The sequence below is a fragment of the Polyergus mexicanus genome, unplaced genomic scaffold (assembly GCF_030449975.1).
Source record: "Polyergus mexicanus isolate NDT 795.1 unplaced genomic scaffold, iyPolMexi1.0 SCAF_20, whole genome shotgun sequence".
Classification (NCBI taxonomy): domain Eukaryota; kingdom Metazoa; phylum Arthropoda; class Insecta; order Hymenoptera; family Formicidae; genus Polyergus; species Polyergus mexicanus.
Window position 1 is genome coordinate 3,958,497 of NW_027223340.1, and position 16,438 is coordinate 3,974,934.

The following is a 16,438-nucleotide window of genomic DNA, read 5'->3' on the forward strand; positions in this document are numbered from 1 at the left end:
CAAATAACCGATTATCTGCTCCCTATATCGACAGAAGCAAGTATTTAGACTTATTTTTTATTCGTGAGGGATATTATGTAAGACAAATTTTCTTATCAAATTTTCTCTACACTCTTAAAGCCAAATAACCGACGATGTTATATCGACACAAAATGCTGGTACTACGAGTCATTTTTTATTCAACATAAAAAATATACATCCTTATCAGTCTGCTTCGATATTCATAAAGCAAAGCATATGAAATGTGAATGCAAATTAACTTTTATGCAATATGGTAGTTGAATAAAAATTCAGACAGATCCTAAATTGTGTCGTCTATGGGAACTGTTCCTTTTTACTGGGTAATATGTTAGAAAAAACAGTGTACGCGTTTTGCTCATACGCATCTATACTATATTTTATTCCATCAGGATATCCATTCAATTAAATAGTATAGATTCAATCTATCCGAAGTAAAAATACATGAATAATTTACTTTTTTCTTTACGTTGCAGGTCATCGCAGTTGGCGTACTGAGAAAATATAATGCGATATAAGTATATAATATTGTTAAGAAATTTTATTTCGCCGCAATAATATAATAATCCAATGATTGCAATGATTGATAATAATTAAATGCGATTTTAAATAACAATTTTATTCATAAGACATTTGAATAAACTATAACATTTTAGTTATTTCTTATTTTGTGAAGTGTTTTATAAATTTATAGTTCTTAAAAATATTTTGTATTTACAAATATTATATTTCATGTATTGACCATTATACGAAGTACAGACAGATACGAAAAAGAAGTCTTCAAAATATTTATTAAAGTTGACAAATTTATCACAATAAAATTCCCAGCTTGAAACATAGCTGGAGCTTCTGTCTGCATAAAGATGAAGACTAGATTTTTCGACAATTTAATAGGAAATTCATGCCAAGCACTTTGATAAATAGAGTAGCCTATATCTTCCATTTGGGACTTTAGATAATTTCCGATAAAGCTGTACACTGATAGCTTTACCAAAAAAACAGTTTGTGCCATTAAACTTTGTCCAATCATAATAGTATCTTTGTCTTTCATTGCTATGATAAACTGAAATCCTGTAAAGGAAACATTTGCCTGCTAGGTTCTCTTATATAATTTCATTTATAATATATGTTTTGTGGAAAATGATATTAAGTAATTTAATATTTACCCATTATGCATATACATATGCTAATAATGAAAAGTTCCGCTAATAAAATAAGACTAATAACATCGGCAAGTTTCCTGGTCATTCTTATCAAGTAAATATGCCTCTGTAAAAGTTTGTTAAAACGATCGTAGATTTGTGGACATGTAACATCTAAGCTTGCAAAATGAGCTCTTAGAATTTTCATTTGACCACAAACATGTAATGTAACGTTGATAAATAGCGCATCGTTACCTTTGTAAAATAAAAATAAATTGATATACAAAAGAATAATAATTCATTTTTGCAATTAAAAAATATGTTTTATAATGCAATAGATAATTATTGTATGTTATTTCTTGCCATAATTTTGACTATATCTTGATTTCTAGTTTTAAAATATTTAATTTCTATTGATTTATTGATTTTTTAAATTATTTATTATATAATTATAACTTTTTAATCCTTTTTTTTATATTTCATATATTTTTTATAATTCACATGTAATAATAGATTGTACAATAAATAATGCATACGGCATAGAAATTCTTGTACAGTTTAACAGTGAGCTTATTTCAGCAAACAGTAGTGGGTCTATGTGCGTAATTGTTTTCTCTTACATTGTTTAATTAAAAAACTATCTCCTATTTATTCTATTTGCGGAAAAATTAATCGAGTTTAATACATCTCGAACTCAATAGACAGCTTACCGTGGAAAAACACGCGATCTTTCGCGCTGTAGCAATGTGATATATGTATAATAGAAGAATGGGAAAGCAAAATATGTCACACTAATGAATATCTAATTAGTAAAATATATACATATATACAGGGTGTCCTAGACCACGCGTACATCCCTTTTCTTTCAAAAACTAAGCATTTTAAAGAAAAATGTTTTAAACAAAAATTGTATGGTTTTGAGGGGAACATAAGATGGTGTCATTGGTTTGACCTTGGATGGCATCGTTAAGGTCAAGTCAAGGACACCTTTAATTTCTTAAATGGAATCCCCTATTTTTCATTACATATTCTTATAGCTTATCTCGAGAGCTTTCCAAAACACTATAATAAAATATTTTTTCATTAAGTACTTTTTAAGTTATTTTATATTTTAATCTAACATATTTTGATATAAAAAATAAAATATTTTGTAAAATATTCAGTTTTCAATAATCTTACCGTAATATTTTTATGTACAGAATAATGAGACAAATCAATTAGTGCCAAAAAAACAAATAATTGTTTAAAAAAATACATTGTAAATAATTTTCTTAAAAACAATTTTTTTTTATACTAATTGATTTGTCTCATTATTCTATACATAGAAGTATTACGGTAAGATTATCAAAAACTAAATATTTTACGAGATATTTAATTTTTTATATCAAAATATGACAGATTAAAATATAAAATAACTCAAAAAGTACTTAATAAAAAAATACTTTGTTATAGTGTTTTGGAAAGCTCTCGATGTCAGCTACAAGAATACTAAATAAAAAATGGGGGTTTCCATTTAAGATTTTAAAGTTGACCTTCACATGACCTTCAAATGATTTTCCAAGGTCAAATCATTGTCATCATCTTATGGCCCCCTTGAAGCCACACAACTTTTGTTTGAAACTTTTTTATGTCAGATTATTGTAAGTGCCTTAAAAATCGTGGCGACCGTTACGAGGACCATCCTGTATGTATCTAGATAAAATCGAGAAGAAAAGTCCTTTACCATTTTTTTCTATTACATTTAATAAAAGAGTTATTATTGAGTAAAGTTTGGCCAATCAGCGCCGATCTGTAGCCGGGCGCACGTCTGTGAGCGGCGTGCTGTGATGTGTGCAGCGACGATATAATTAATAATTATACTAAATATATTATAAATAATGATATATAATTATAATCTAATTAAATATATATGAAGGATCGGGATAGAGGAAGGATGCAAAGGTTAGAGCAGTTTGGAGGTTAGGAAGATCGGGCAAAGAGAGAGAAGATGGAAAGTAAGAGAAGAGGAGAGTCACGTGGGAAGCGACGGAAAGACGGCCGGTAAGGAGGAGAGTAGAAGCGGATAAGGCAGAGCAGGCTAACAGGACAAGTGGCAAAGAGCTGAGAGGGAAGAAGCATGATAGGAGATGGCGCAGAGGAAAGAAAGAGGAACGAACATATGGCGGTTGAACACGGAAACGGGTGTCAAAGGGGGAAGAGGGGAACGGAGAAAAGAAGGGCAGGCGAATTAAGAATAGTACGACGAAAGCTAGGTTAGGGAGAGGATGTGGACAGTAGAGCCTGAAAGGAAAGCGGTGTAGTAAAGAGTTGTGTAAAGCATCAGGTTAGGTGTAGGAGCGTTAGTTGTAAGAGCGGAAATGTAAGAAATGAAATATATTTGGAATTTGTAAAGTGTAAATGTATAAAATTGCAAACCCATTGGGGAGTCAATAAAGACATACATACATACATAATTAGATATATATATATATTTATATATATATATTTTTTATTTTAATATATTATAGTAGTGTATCTAGGCCGGTTCTAAGCCATGGTCCTCTGAGGGGGGGTGAGGGGCGAGGGGAAACCGGCGGGGGAGGGGGGTGACGTCACGGGGGAGGGGGAGGGGGTGACGTCACCGTGGGGAGGGGGTGACGTCACGGGGGAGGGGGTGACGTCACGGGGGAGGGAGATGACGTCACGGGGAGGGGGTGACGTCACGGGGGAGGGGGTTGACGTCACGGGGGGATGACGTCGGGGGGGGGGGTGACGTCACGGGGGTGAGTATGACGTCACGGGGGGTGGGAATGACGTCATGGGGTGGGAATGACGTCACGGGGGTGACCGCGGCGGAACGGTAGGCGCGGGGTCCGCGGAGAGGGGGAGGGGACCGCGGCGGAACGGTAGGCGCGGGGTCCGCGGAGAGGGGGAGGGGACCGCGGCGGAACGGTAGGCGCGGGGTCCGCGGAGAGGGGGAGGGGGACCGCGGCGGAACGGTAGGCGCGGGGTCCGCGGAGAGGGGGAGGGGGACCGCGGCGGAACGGTAGGCGCGGGATCCGCGGAGAGGGGGAGGGGACCGCGGCGGAACGGTAGGCGCGGGGCCGCGGGGAAGAGGGAACGCGGAGGTACGATGTCGCTTGTAGGTGTGGCAATGGTGTTGGAAAAGGATGACGTTCGCGGGAGAAAGAGATAAAGAGAGATAGCGCGAGGCATGCATGTACCGATGAGATAGCGCGAGGCGATGCGAGAGAGAGCATACGCGAGGCGGTGCGAGAGAGAGCATATGCGTGGCGGCGCGAGGCGATCACAGGCACGAGGGAGAGGATGACGTTCGCGGGAGAAAGATTAATTAATACATATCACACATAATGTCGCACACACATACCAAAACACTGAACACTACTTACCAGATTAAGACGAAACATTTTTATTCGTCGTTCTTTAAGTCACTCACTTCTGACTGTCAAACACTTTGTGACGAACATAACGGGATAGACATTGTCTCAAACATTTTATAGTAGGAGATGTATCACTTACGAAGAACGCTTACTCTCAGCTCTTGATAAGAAAACAAAAGTTAGCATGTTTTCACGAGCAAATATCTAAAGCCTTTTAAATATGAATAATATATTATAATATGTAAACCACTATCGAACGACTATCGAACGGCCATTGAACGGCTATCGAACGGCTTTGAACGACCATTGAACGGCTTTGAACGGCTTTTGAACGGCTTTGAACGACTATCGAACGGTCATTGAACGGCTATCGAACGGCTTTGAACGGCTATCGAACGGATTTGAACGGCTTTGAACGACTATTGAACGGCTAATGAACGACAAAACAATTATTTATACACCATTCAAATATTTAAAGTCTATGTGCATGTACTGAAATGTAACATCCGTAGCCTGATAAGGTGGCTGACGCCGCTATCTAATGTCATGTACTGAAATTTAATACTGGGCTATGGAAGAGGAAAAGGGAAGAATAAGAGAGAATAAAATATATTTTAACAGTAGTTTATTCTAAATAATGTTTGGTTGAATCTTTATGATGATTCGTCCACCAATTGAATATTTTAAATACATTTTGTAAAGCGCAATTTTTCAAATGTTTTTCACAGCGCATAGTATTAGTAACATCTAGCTTATTTAACGAAGTGATATCTTCATAATCCGCATCCAAGGTCTCAATAATAACGTTGTTTCTCGCATCATCGTCAAGTATATCGACCAGCCATTCTCGTTTTTCGCATCCTTTAACGTACACGATAGGAGATGCTCCATCTTCCTCTTCCGTCGCACCCATCACAGCTCTCGTAATTAAACGCCTAGCGAAGCTGTATGGAACGTTTCCATCCTCCCATTGAAGTCCATGGTGATGTCCGATTAACCATGAAGCTTGGCATCTCTCAGATTTTGTAAGCGCACGCCATGGTACGGGACTTGCAAAAAAGTAATGAGAGAGAACAGATCCATTTCTCAATATCGCTACTTCCTTCACGACAAAGTTTCTCCCGATAATGAATCCCTGCAGATCCACAAACGTTGGCGCGATCATGCTGATAATATTACCGTACGATTACAAGAACGATGTACGACTGTTGCCGATCGTCAAAATCTCAATCTTTATATATTTTGACATTGGAGGGGATATTTGCTGATTTAGGTAATTTTACGAACTACGTTGGTCAATGGGCAATATTCGACAACACGATCGTGCAAGATGAGACAATAGGCGGTAGTATTTGTCGGTATATCCTCCTTGCACTCAAACTCTAATCTCACGTCCACGGTGGAATTTTTGACAGACTCGTTTTGTCGCGAGCAATCGATAACCGCGAGAGGACCGCAATGTAGAAATTTTGAAATGTTTAATAACACATCATCATTATCACATCCGTAATAAGATTTGCGAAAACGAGAATACATATCGAACAAGAGGGCGAATCTATTTTTATCGAAATCTAAATTCAAATCATCGTAGGGATAAAATTCCGAGTTCAGATAGAGTTTAACGTTGGTCAATTTGCAGTCGTCGAATGTAGTAATATCTTTTGACACAGCATTTTTTCTACCAGTCTGCAGCGCAAAGATCACGTATCGCGGCTTCTCCAGCTGAGAGGCGGCTTTCACGGTCCACGAATGCTTGGTCGTATTATGCAATAGAGGAAATTCGTATAGATCCCAAGAGCGAAAACTGATATTCAAGTATCGCCCGCTTTCCAACGCGCGCAGCAAGGATAGTTTATTGACCTCGCTCAATATTACATGTGGCATACGCCATTGTATCTTGAATAATTCGATATCAGCTTCAGCCGAAGCATGTCCAAATATGCAATTGTTATCGTTGCGCGAACGTATCAGAATTAATTCGTGACGAGCGTTGATCACAATTCGCTTATAATCTTCGCAAAAACCCAATAGTATGTTTAGCGGCACGCAAAAATTGAAGTAAGATTCAACAGCATTATGTGACATATTCCACGCAGCATTCCCCAAGATTTTACCTTTCTCGGTTGTTAGAGAGATATAGTTTTTAATCGTAGAAGTTATTCCAACGTTTCTGTTGCGGTCAATCTCCACACCGTCGAGTTCATATCGAAGTTCATCAAACATAAACGCGACACAATTGTTTCCCAATACCACTCTTCCCTCTTCAGCTACTTTACGCACCATCAACTTTCCTTCGACGTATAGAAAACTTTCACATGGTAACGTGTACAAATCTTGATGTTGTATCGGTATCCGTATCTCGTCGCTATATCCAAGCGTTGTGTTGGCGTATGGATTGTACGTATGAGTCTCAATCTTGATGATACGGTCGTCAAAGATCGGCTCATCTCCGATATTCAAGATGTCAATCATATTGTTATGTATTTCGTACGACGAATCCCAATGATTTTAAAAACTCGCGATTCAACGCGCTGAGCTTCTTTTTAGCGTAACCAGATATCTGATTATTGTCACCCGATACAGTAGTCACTCGCCTTCTAGCAAAAATATTGTCCCTCGCAAAGATATTGTCTCTCGCGTGCTCCGTGCTTCCGTTCAACACAAGCATTTCATTTGTCAAAGGCTTTATTTTTGCCGCCGCCGTATATGCAATCTTACGGTAATTTCCTCTCCTCGAAAATCGAGCAAATGTCCTTCTTGATCAACAATGCGTATCGTTAAATCAGTAATGCTCCGTGCGACGATCGGTAGATAAATGATCTGTGCTGGCGTTTCCGATATTTTATATCCTGGCGGCACGCTCGGTGAAAATTCATGTATCGTGTGTACGCGCTTGTCATTGCTGTACGCGCCAGTGGTTACGCTGCATTCTATACGAATAATATTTACGCTAATAATATTTATTGGTACATCCGATTCGTGCCATTTCCGAGGCTGTAATATACGATTCGACGAGAATCCCAACAACGATCCAACGTTGCCCGGTTTACTAAAATTTATTCTATAGACACATTTGATTTCACTTTTTAGCGTATTATGATTAGCGCGAAGCATTATTGGATATTCATCGTGTTCTTCGTCATCAACAATATCGTTGGAATCAACTACGCGTCGATGTCGTAAAATTGCATGTCGGAGATATTCGTTTATAGCGTGTAATTCGTACGATCCCTCGGGAATCGTAATTTCCTTATCGTCGTTATCAAAATAAAATTTATTATTCCAAGAATTCACGTTCGATATCGTATGATACGTTTCAAAGTCCGTTAAACCAAGCTCGTAATCACCATCGTCTAAATCTATAGCCGGAAAGTAACTTACAGCAAGCGCGCTACTCTTGCCGGTCAACGTAAGTGTAAGTGACATGCTGGAAAACTGTCAAACGAATACTGAGTCGCGATGGTGAATTGTCAGGCTTTAAATTTATATCGATCATCGACCGTTTGAAGAAATCCAAGACACAATTGTCCACAAATACTTTGATTATAATTTTGATAGGCCGTGTGATTGTATTCTATATTTGCAACATTCTGTCCAAAATATCGCACTAATTCCTTGGGTGGTCGCAGATTTCCAAAACTATCGAAATATACTACACGATCTCCCCTCTTTGCATACGCAACCCAATGAGTACCGGAACCATCGACCTCATCCAAATTGACAATACCGCTCTCATTTCGTCGTACACCGTTTATCGGTAAATTATTGCGCATGAAAACACCTCTAAAAAATTGTATACGCATACGTCTTGCAAGCTGTTCCAATTGTACATTGGTTGTTACACCGACAGGCATTTTTATTTTGACATTTTTTTTTTTTCTTGGCTGCTGTTGAGAACCCTCGTCCACGCTTGTATGGAGCGAGATAAAGTCCGTGACCTTCCATGGCGCGATTATGACGCTGCATTTCTTCGAGCTGACGTTGCGTCGCCTTGCTATCGTTCACCGCCTTCGCGATTCCCGCTGCTCCGCCAGCCAACGAACCGAGAACTCCCAATAATGGTAAAATTGGTAAGATACCACCGCGCTTCGCTATAGGAAGTATTCGTTTTTTCGCAGTCTTTTTCTTCATCGATGATTTTTTTGTTTTCAGCCCCATACCGAATTTTGTCTTTGCCTTCATAGCCGCCCAAACAGCTGTAGCGGCTGCTCTTTCGCCAAGAGTCGAATCTCTCGCGGTAATACGCGTTCGCGCTTTCGTAGCGAGTATATTATCCGCAACGTGTCGTCGACCAAGATCGTTGCTTCGGGAATAAGCTATGTCGTGCTCGCGACACGCGGCATCCAATGGATTGATACCTCGATCGCCTCTAGCCAATCGTGTTTCTAAATGAGTTCCTGGTCCGCAAAACTGATAGCCTGGAATATGTAATTCGATAGGAAGTGCGTTTATCGCACGATTTAACAAACCGCTACCTCTTATAATTTTTGCTGACATTTGTCACAATTTTTTATTAACGGTGTTGGACCGTCGAAATGTGTTTGTTGCCACGACAAATTATAATGTCGCGTGCATCGACGATACTGTTGAACCTCTGAGTCAGCTTTTATATGTTTGGGAAGCCTGTCCCACAATTGTTCCACGTAGCTACCAAAGTCTCGCAGTAAAACAATCTTGGAGATAATCTGTAACTGCTCGGTGGTAAGCTCGAGAATATCGCTGTCAACCGATAGAAGAAGAAACATTTTTGAGACTGAGCGGTCTCGATTCGGTGCGCCTCTATAAATAGGGCCCCGATGACTCATTTTCCAAAATCTGATTTGAGATTTGCGAGAGCAGACATGCGGTTCGCGCGACAAGCGACGATAATCAAAGTGATAAATTTTGACGATAAAACACGAGTAATGTCCGAGAAAGAAATACGCAAGCATGGAAACATGCTGCCGACTACTATACGCGGTATCATTTGCGGTCCTTCGAATTGCGGTAAAACTAACGTGTTGATAAGTTTGATAGAAAGTCCACACGGTGTACATTTCGAGAATGTGTACGTATATTCGAAATCGCTTCAACAACCGAAATATCGATACTTGGAAAATTTGCTATTATCGATCGATGAAATTGGCTATTTTACATTCTCTAATAATAGTGACGTTATTCCACCGAGCGAGGCGCTTCCGAATTCCATTTTTATCTTTGACGACGTGGCGTGCGATAAGCAAGATACGATAAGAGAGTACTTTGCAATGGGTCGACACTCGAGCGTCGACTGTTTCTATCTTTGTCAAACGTATGCCAAGATACCCAAGCATCTTATACGGGACAATGCAAATTTACTGATTTTATTTAAACAAGATGGTACAAACTTGAAACATGTATACAACGATCATGTAAATACTGACATGTCTTACAGCGATTTTCGCGCATTCTGTCAGAAATGTTGGCAACACAAGTATGGATTTGTAGTGATTGATAAAGACAGTTTACAGACTAATGGAAGATATCGAAAAGGATTTAACGATTTTGCAATACCCTAAAGTGGTTAGTCGCTATCGATACATCGATCGAGCAACATGACGACGACGATTGACAGTGACGATCGTGAGAAGATTGCGAGAGAGATTGTAAAAACGAGTGAATCAATCCGCAAAAAATATCGTTCTTTAAAAACCGGTCAAATGGAGGAAGACGTCGCATTGGAGAGGCGCTTTAAACCAATTATCAAACCTCTAAAACAACTTGTCGAAAATACAATCAATGTGGAATCTAATGAAGCGAAAATCGAACCATCGAGTATGCTCGAAGACAAGCATCTGAAAAAAGAGTCTGGAACAAAGCGAACAAGGTCAAATATATCATTGAACGGTTCGCTAATAACTTCTACTCCAAATCAATCGAAACGTAAGCGAATGAAACAATTATCGAATGTGATTACTTCTACTCCGATAAAAGATGTACAATCGAGTCAAATATTGCACGAAAGATCGTCTCCGTATGTGGAAGAAGTTTTCGAAACCACGCCTGAAACGCTTGTGACATCGGTTCAACATCTGCTACAAACGTCCGAGGGTCAAAATACATTGCGCACACATCTGGGTCCACTAGGGCAAAAATATGTTGGAGCTATTTTGAGTCAAGATAAAAATAACAGTATGGATTATGTTTACGGTGTTAAATTTTGCAACGAAGGAATGATGCTTGGTGATCAAATTTTTGATGTGGATAAAGATGACAATATAATTATCGGTGGAATAAGATACATGGGAACACCAGGTCTCTATGAGTTGATTTTCAAGAGAATACCCGACGGTGACGTATACAATGATGATGATAAAATTAAATACAAAAATATATTACTGGCGACAAATGCACATAGACGTGGCAATGATATGCGTAATCCAGTGTTAAGTAACAAGGGATACAAGTATAAAAATATAATAGCACCATTAATCTCTATTAAAAATATAATAGCGCCTGGAAAAAAAGCTGGAAGAGGTATAAACATACCGCGCGCTATGACGTTAAACGATAATAAGATCGATTATGTGCATTGGAATGATCCCAACGAGTTGGTAGATCGCTTGCGATTGCTGGAAGCTTCGCGTCAAGCCGGCAACAATGCCCACGACAATGAAATATTATCAATTATCGAGGAACTTTACGAAGCTGGCCTTATTATAAATTAATCTATGCGTCGGCGAAACGAGTCAGTCTGTTATTATTGTTTGTATTGAAATGTCGATTAATAAATTTGGATTATCGTTGGGAACACCCAGCAACTCATACTATCAATGGAATGGATTACTAAGAAATTACGTGCGCGATAACGCTCTGTGTCAGACAGCCTCCGGCTTTGACGCAAGGTCGCGCAAGATACGACGCGTAGCGCAACCAGAAGATGATACTGATGCAGCAAACAAACAGTACGTGGAAACACGTGTCAAGCTTTTGGAAGACAGACAGGAAGAACTTGAGAAAAAAATAGTCACGCTCGAGACGAATGTGCAAACGCTGCAAATAATGATGGATGAGATTAAGAAAATGCTTCGGTATGCAACTCACGCGCAGACTACATCTAATTCAGCGCAGGAGAAGAAAGATATATAAAGAATATATGTGGAGGAATTATCTCATTATTACAAATTATGCCTCGATCAAATATGTCGCAAAAGACCTCTGAAAAACAGCTGCTCGTGGAAGAATTGCATGCTCCAGCGAGAAAAAATTTTCCACGTAGACGTGTCATAGTACGCGGATACGACGATCTGTGGCAGGCGGACGTGGTCGAGATGCGTCTATATGCACGATTCAACAAAGGCTACAACTATATACTCACAGTTATCGATGTGTTGAGCAAGTATGCGTGGGCTGTACCGCTCAAAAGTAAGAGTGGAAACGAGACGGCTGATGCTATCGCAAAGATAATTCGAGACGATGGAAGATGTCCGAAAAATTTTCAAACCGACAGAGGAAAAGAATTTTACAACACAAATGTACAGAAACTCGTGAAGAAACACAGTATTAATCATTATTCAACGTACTCTATCATGAAAGCCTCGGTCGTGGAACGATTCAACCGAACGTTAAAGAGCAATATGTGGAAAATGTTTACGTTTAATGGAAATTACAAGTGGATCGACGCGTTGTCCCGGCTCGTTAGAGAGTACAATGCGCGAAAACATCACACTATCGGCATGAGACCTATCGATGTTACCCCCGCGATCGCCGATAAACTTTTAAATACGGTATACAACAACGTAAAGATTGCGGCACCGGCAAGATTCAAAGTAAGCGATCCGGTACGCGTGAGTAAATTCAAGACCATTTTTGACAAAGGTTATACGCCAAATTGGTCGACCGAAGTGTTTAAGATCGTTAAAGTGCAGAAAACTAATCCCGTGACCTATGTACTCAAAGATTCGCGCGGAAATGCCGTCGCCGGCGGATTTTACGAATACGAGTTACAACGCGTTGCCAATCCCGACATACATCTCGTGGAAAAGGTAATACGCAAAAAGGGCGACGAGGTTTATGTGAAATGGCTGGGATTTGATGCAACGCACAATTCTTGGACACATAAAAATAATATATTATAAATATGTTAACAATAATACATAATATTAAAGATATTTTACAAATATATAAACAAAATTGTACACTTTATAAAATATACATATAATTTACAATAAATATACATATAATTTTAATTTACAATAAATATACAATTTTTATTTACAATAAATATACATGATTTTTATTTACAACGGTATTTTGTAATGTCCCCACGGTAGCGTGTCGGTGGTTTCGGGTACGATATACCGCTTGTCATCGTACGGACTTAGAGCAATTTTTGTCTCGCGAATAGTGTATACTTCGTGTAATTTAGATCTTATACAAGACTGCTGACGCGTCATTTCAATCTCTTCGTTCAAACACTGCGTGTAATCGTTGAACGTTATCGTTCTCGCGACGACGTTACTCTTGACACCTTTTACCTTTTTTGTGTCTTTCTTACCATCTACTCGCAACGCGTACATTTTTGCCCTAAGCCCGACGAATTCGGTCATGATGGCGCCATTATTTTCATCCTTCATTAAACCCGGTATCTTTTTATTCGCGAGCGGTATACCGTACACATTGTCCACCGCATAATCGCTGGTATCGAATCTGTCAACGTTGCACTTTATATTCTCATATACATCTTCACACTCGATGTGATATATGAGACTGTCGGTGTCGGTGTACATGACTTTACATTTCTCTCGATACATAGGTATCATATAATCGTGGTGAAACTCGTACAAACATATCTTGGATATGTCGAGTATACACATACCCACGTAGATTGGTTTATTAAATTTCACCTCGAGATTGCGCAATTCAACGGCGATCAGATTCTCCGAAAACACGCTTCTACTATGAAAATTTGGTTTTGCGATCATTGCCTCTGCGCCATATCTTCCATCCCAATGTGTCACGAGCTTAATATTAACGTGATTGCGCACATTTTCCATCGTTTTGCCAAATACCGCATTATTCATTAATTTATATAAATTTTTTTCAAAATCATTTTTCGCGAGTGTTCGGAATTGTGTATTCAGTTCGATATAACTGTGAAGCCATGGAGATTGCGAAAACTGTAATATTCGATGTATTTTTGTAACGCGAAGTCCGTGTCGCGTGCATTGCTGCAGGTTGCGGTAATGTATTACGTAACGTTTCTTATCGTATAAGGTTGCGAGCAGCTTATCCTGCCGCTTACCAGGTGGTTTGTCGCGTGTCGGGCAAAACGGTAGATCAGTGTGCGCATCGTGAACACGTTGCGGATACTCGAGATCGACTTCAAGGATGTAGCCTATAGGCGAATCGAGCGCGATCGATGATGTATCAAAATCGGATACGTCGTCGACCCATCGAAAATCTGCATAGGGCAAGGGTTGGCACATTGCCCATCCGTACAAATTATTTACATCAAAGTAGGTAAGATACGTTGAAGGTTTCGATGGGTCGTACGATTGCATATACTTATTATTAGCATGTGCGTATCTGTTGGAACATTGACTCAAACCACCGCGTATTCCGCGTTCGATAAATAAAACCATGTCGATATCCGTAAGCAATTCGAATGTAATATTTGTATGCTTCAACATGGCATCCCACGTATATCCGGGAAGAGTGTAGTAATACGCAGGGTCGAGCCCATAACTTTTAATACAACTCTCGCGGAAATTTTCAAAAATGTCTGCTAATAACAAGACATCAATTTTGAGATACAAGTCGCTATATTCGCCCAGCGTTCGAATGGAGAACCGCTCCCACACGTTCTCGGCGTGCGCGTAATCGCTCTCGGATATCGTGTCACCGGTCAAGGAACTGTAAAATGATTCGCGCGGCGGTAAACACGTATCTTGCAACCTGTCGACGCAGTCAATATATTCGTATGGAAAGACGCCCTTCCGTGTTAATAAATTGAAATTGTCATTCGATAAATTTTGAAATTCAGATTTTAAAATTTTGAGTTTGTCTTTATTCAAGAATGATGCCAATTTATCGAGACTAGCTGTGAGAAATTTATACGAATCGATAAAACGCAATTTAATATGATGTTTTGATTTCTCTTCGGTAAGATTAACATTTTTCGTAAATGATATATATTTTTCCTTTGTTATTGGAAGTAACTCGATTCCCCCTTCGAACGCTGTAGCTATTTCCTTGATAATGAAGTGCGCGTCGTAACCGGATAAATTATGAAAAACTATTGGAATGCAAAAAGAATCTTTATAATTTAGATTACAATTTGAATGCGCGGGACCTCTGTATCGCCCGGTCAGATGGCAATGATCGCGTACGCGTGTATCGTCTTGTACAAATGGTTTCTCGCAAATGTGGCATTGTGTCGCGCTATGAAAATTTTCCCATTCATCAGATGTTAAATTTACCATGGGGACATTAGCTAATAAAATACTTTTTACACGCAGTGCTAAATTTTTAAGTTCTTCGACGAACCATGATATGCAATCGATATCGCGACGAGAATGATACGCGGATAACGAATCATCGTACAAACAATGTACATAATATGCTAAGCTAAATACTTTGTGATGTTGGTAGTTTCTCTCTTCCTCCGTCTTCTCTAAAACACACTCCAGATCGGCGTACACGACGAAAGGAAGCCGCTCCTTCCGATTATAGTTGGTGAATGTGAGCCACTTGTCCTTATCGCTCGGTAATCGGATAGCGCACTCGTTCATCTCGCGACAGTCCACCGTATGTGATTGTAACTTGTTGTTCGAGCCAAAGTAGTGCAAACATCTGTAAAAGAAATAATTTTTAATTTTTGTTCAAAGATTTCTTTAATATAATTTATTAAATATATACGTACCGATCGCAGATATATTTCTTGTGTTCTTTTTTGCTCAATTGCGAGCTCACGAGGCGGGATAGATTCTTGATCCACGCGAAATGTCCAACGTTGTTGTCTTCCACGTACAACAGGTTGACGTGTTTGTCTTTTTTCAGCTCACTCAGACGTATCGGGACAATGTTCTTTTCCTCGATACTATATACATTGATTGAGATATTGTTGGCATGTTCGAATTTTTTAATTTGATTCACATTCACTGGAAACTCAATGTCCTGGAGATTCAGCACTGTCGTGTAATGCGGGTACGAAGATTCCCGATAAACATGATCTTCAGCTGGGTATAGAGCGGCAACCACAGACCACGCGAAACACGCATTGTCATTAGATTGCACGTTGATTACTGCTCTTTTCATCGTTATTTCTCGCGGTAATTTTATGTGACATCCCGCGCGCAATGGATTATATTTATTTATATTTACATTTAAATCGAGTATTCGCGATAATGCCCACCCGCTATCGCGTTCTTGAAATTCTTCAAGCGATGCTAGAGTGGGCTCGACAACGCGCCGCTCGTACCATTCGCGTAAATCGGATGTGCGAAAGAGTTCATAGTTTCTCGTATTGATACTTTTATTTGCGCGTTTATCACCCGTCACAAATTCACCATTGAACACTGTATTAATTTTCACATTAAAGTGTTTTTTCAGCATGGTTTGCACGTGTTCGAGCACAATGTCTTTAGCATCCTCGAAAAATTGACGAGGCTCGATGTGATTATGATTTATAACCGCACCAGTCAATATGCGGCTCTCGAACGCCGTATCGATCTCTCGCCAAATCAATCCGTGTTGCCGCGTGCTGCATCCTGCACCCGCGTGTACAAAACATGTGCGTAACGAGTTCTTCAATCCCTCGAGTCGTGCAATTCGGGCAATCAGCGATTGTCGAATCCCAATCGATAATCGTGGGCGTTTGATTCGACTTTGCCCTTCTAATGATTCGATATATTCGTCGTATCGTTGCTCCCATGCAAC

General features: G+C 39.5%; 1 protein-coding gene across 1 annotated transcript in view; it reads right to left on the reverse strand.

Annotated features, from left to right (window-relative positions):
• Positions 1–443: 443 nt before the first annotated feature.
• Positions 444–16,438, reverse strand: part of LOC138941857 (odorant receptor 9a-like) — a 36,946-nt gene continuing 20,951 nt past the window's right edge. Inside the window, exons 3-5 of the mRNA XM_070311764.1 lie at positions 1,185–1,415; positions 833–1,089; positions 444–512 (exon numbers count right to left, since the gene is read on the reverse strand). Of these exons, the coding sequence (XP_070167865.1) occupies positions 444–512; positions 833–1,089; positions 1,185–1,415 (557 nt within the window). The remainder of the gene's footprint in view (positions 513–832; positions 1,090–1,184; positions 1,416–16,438) is intronic.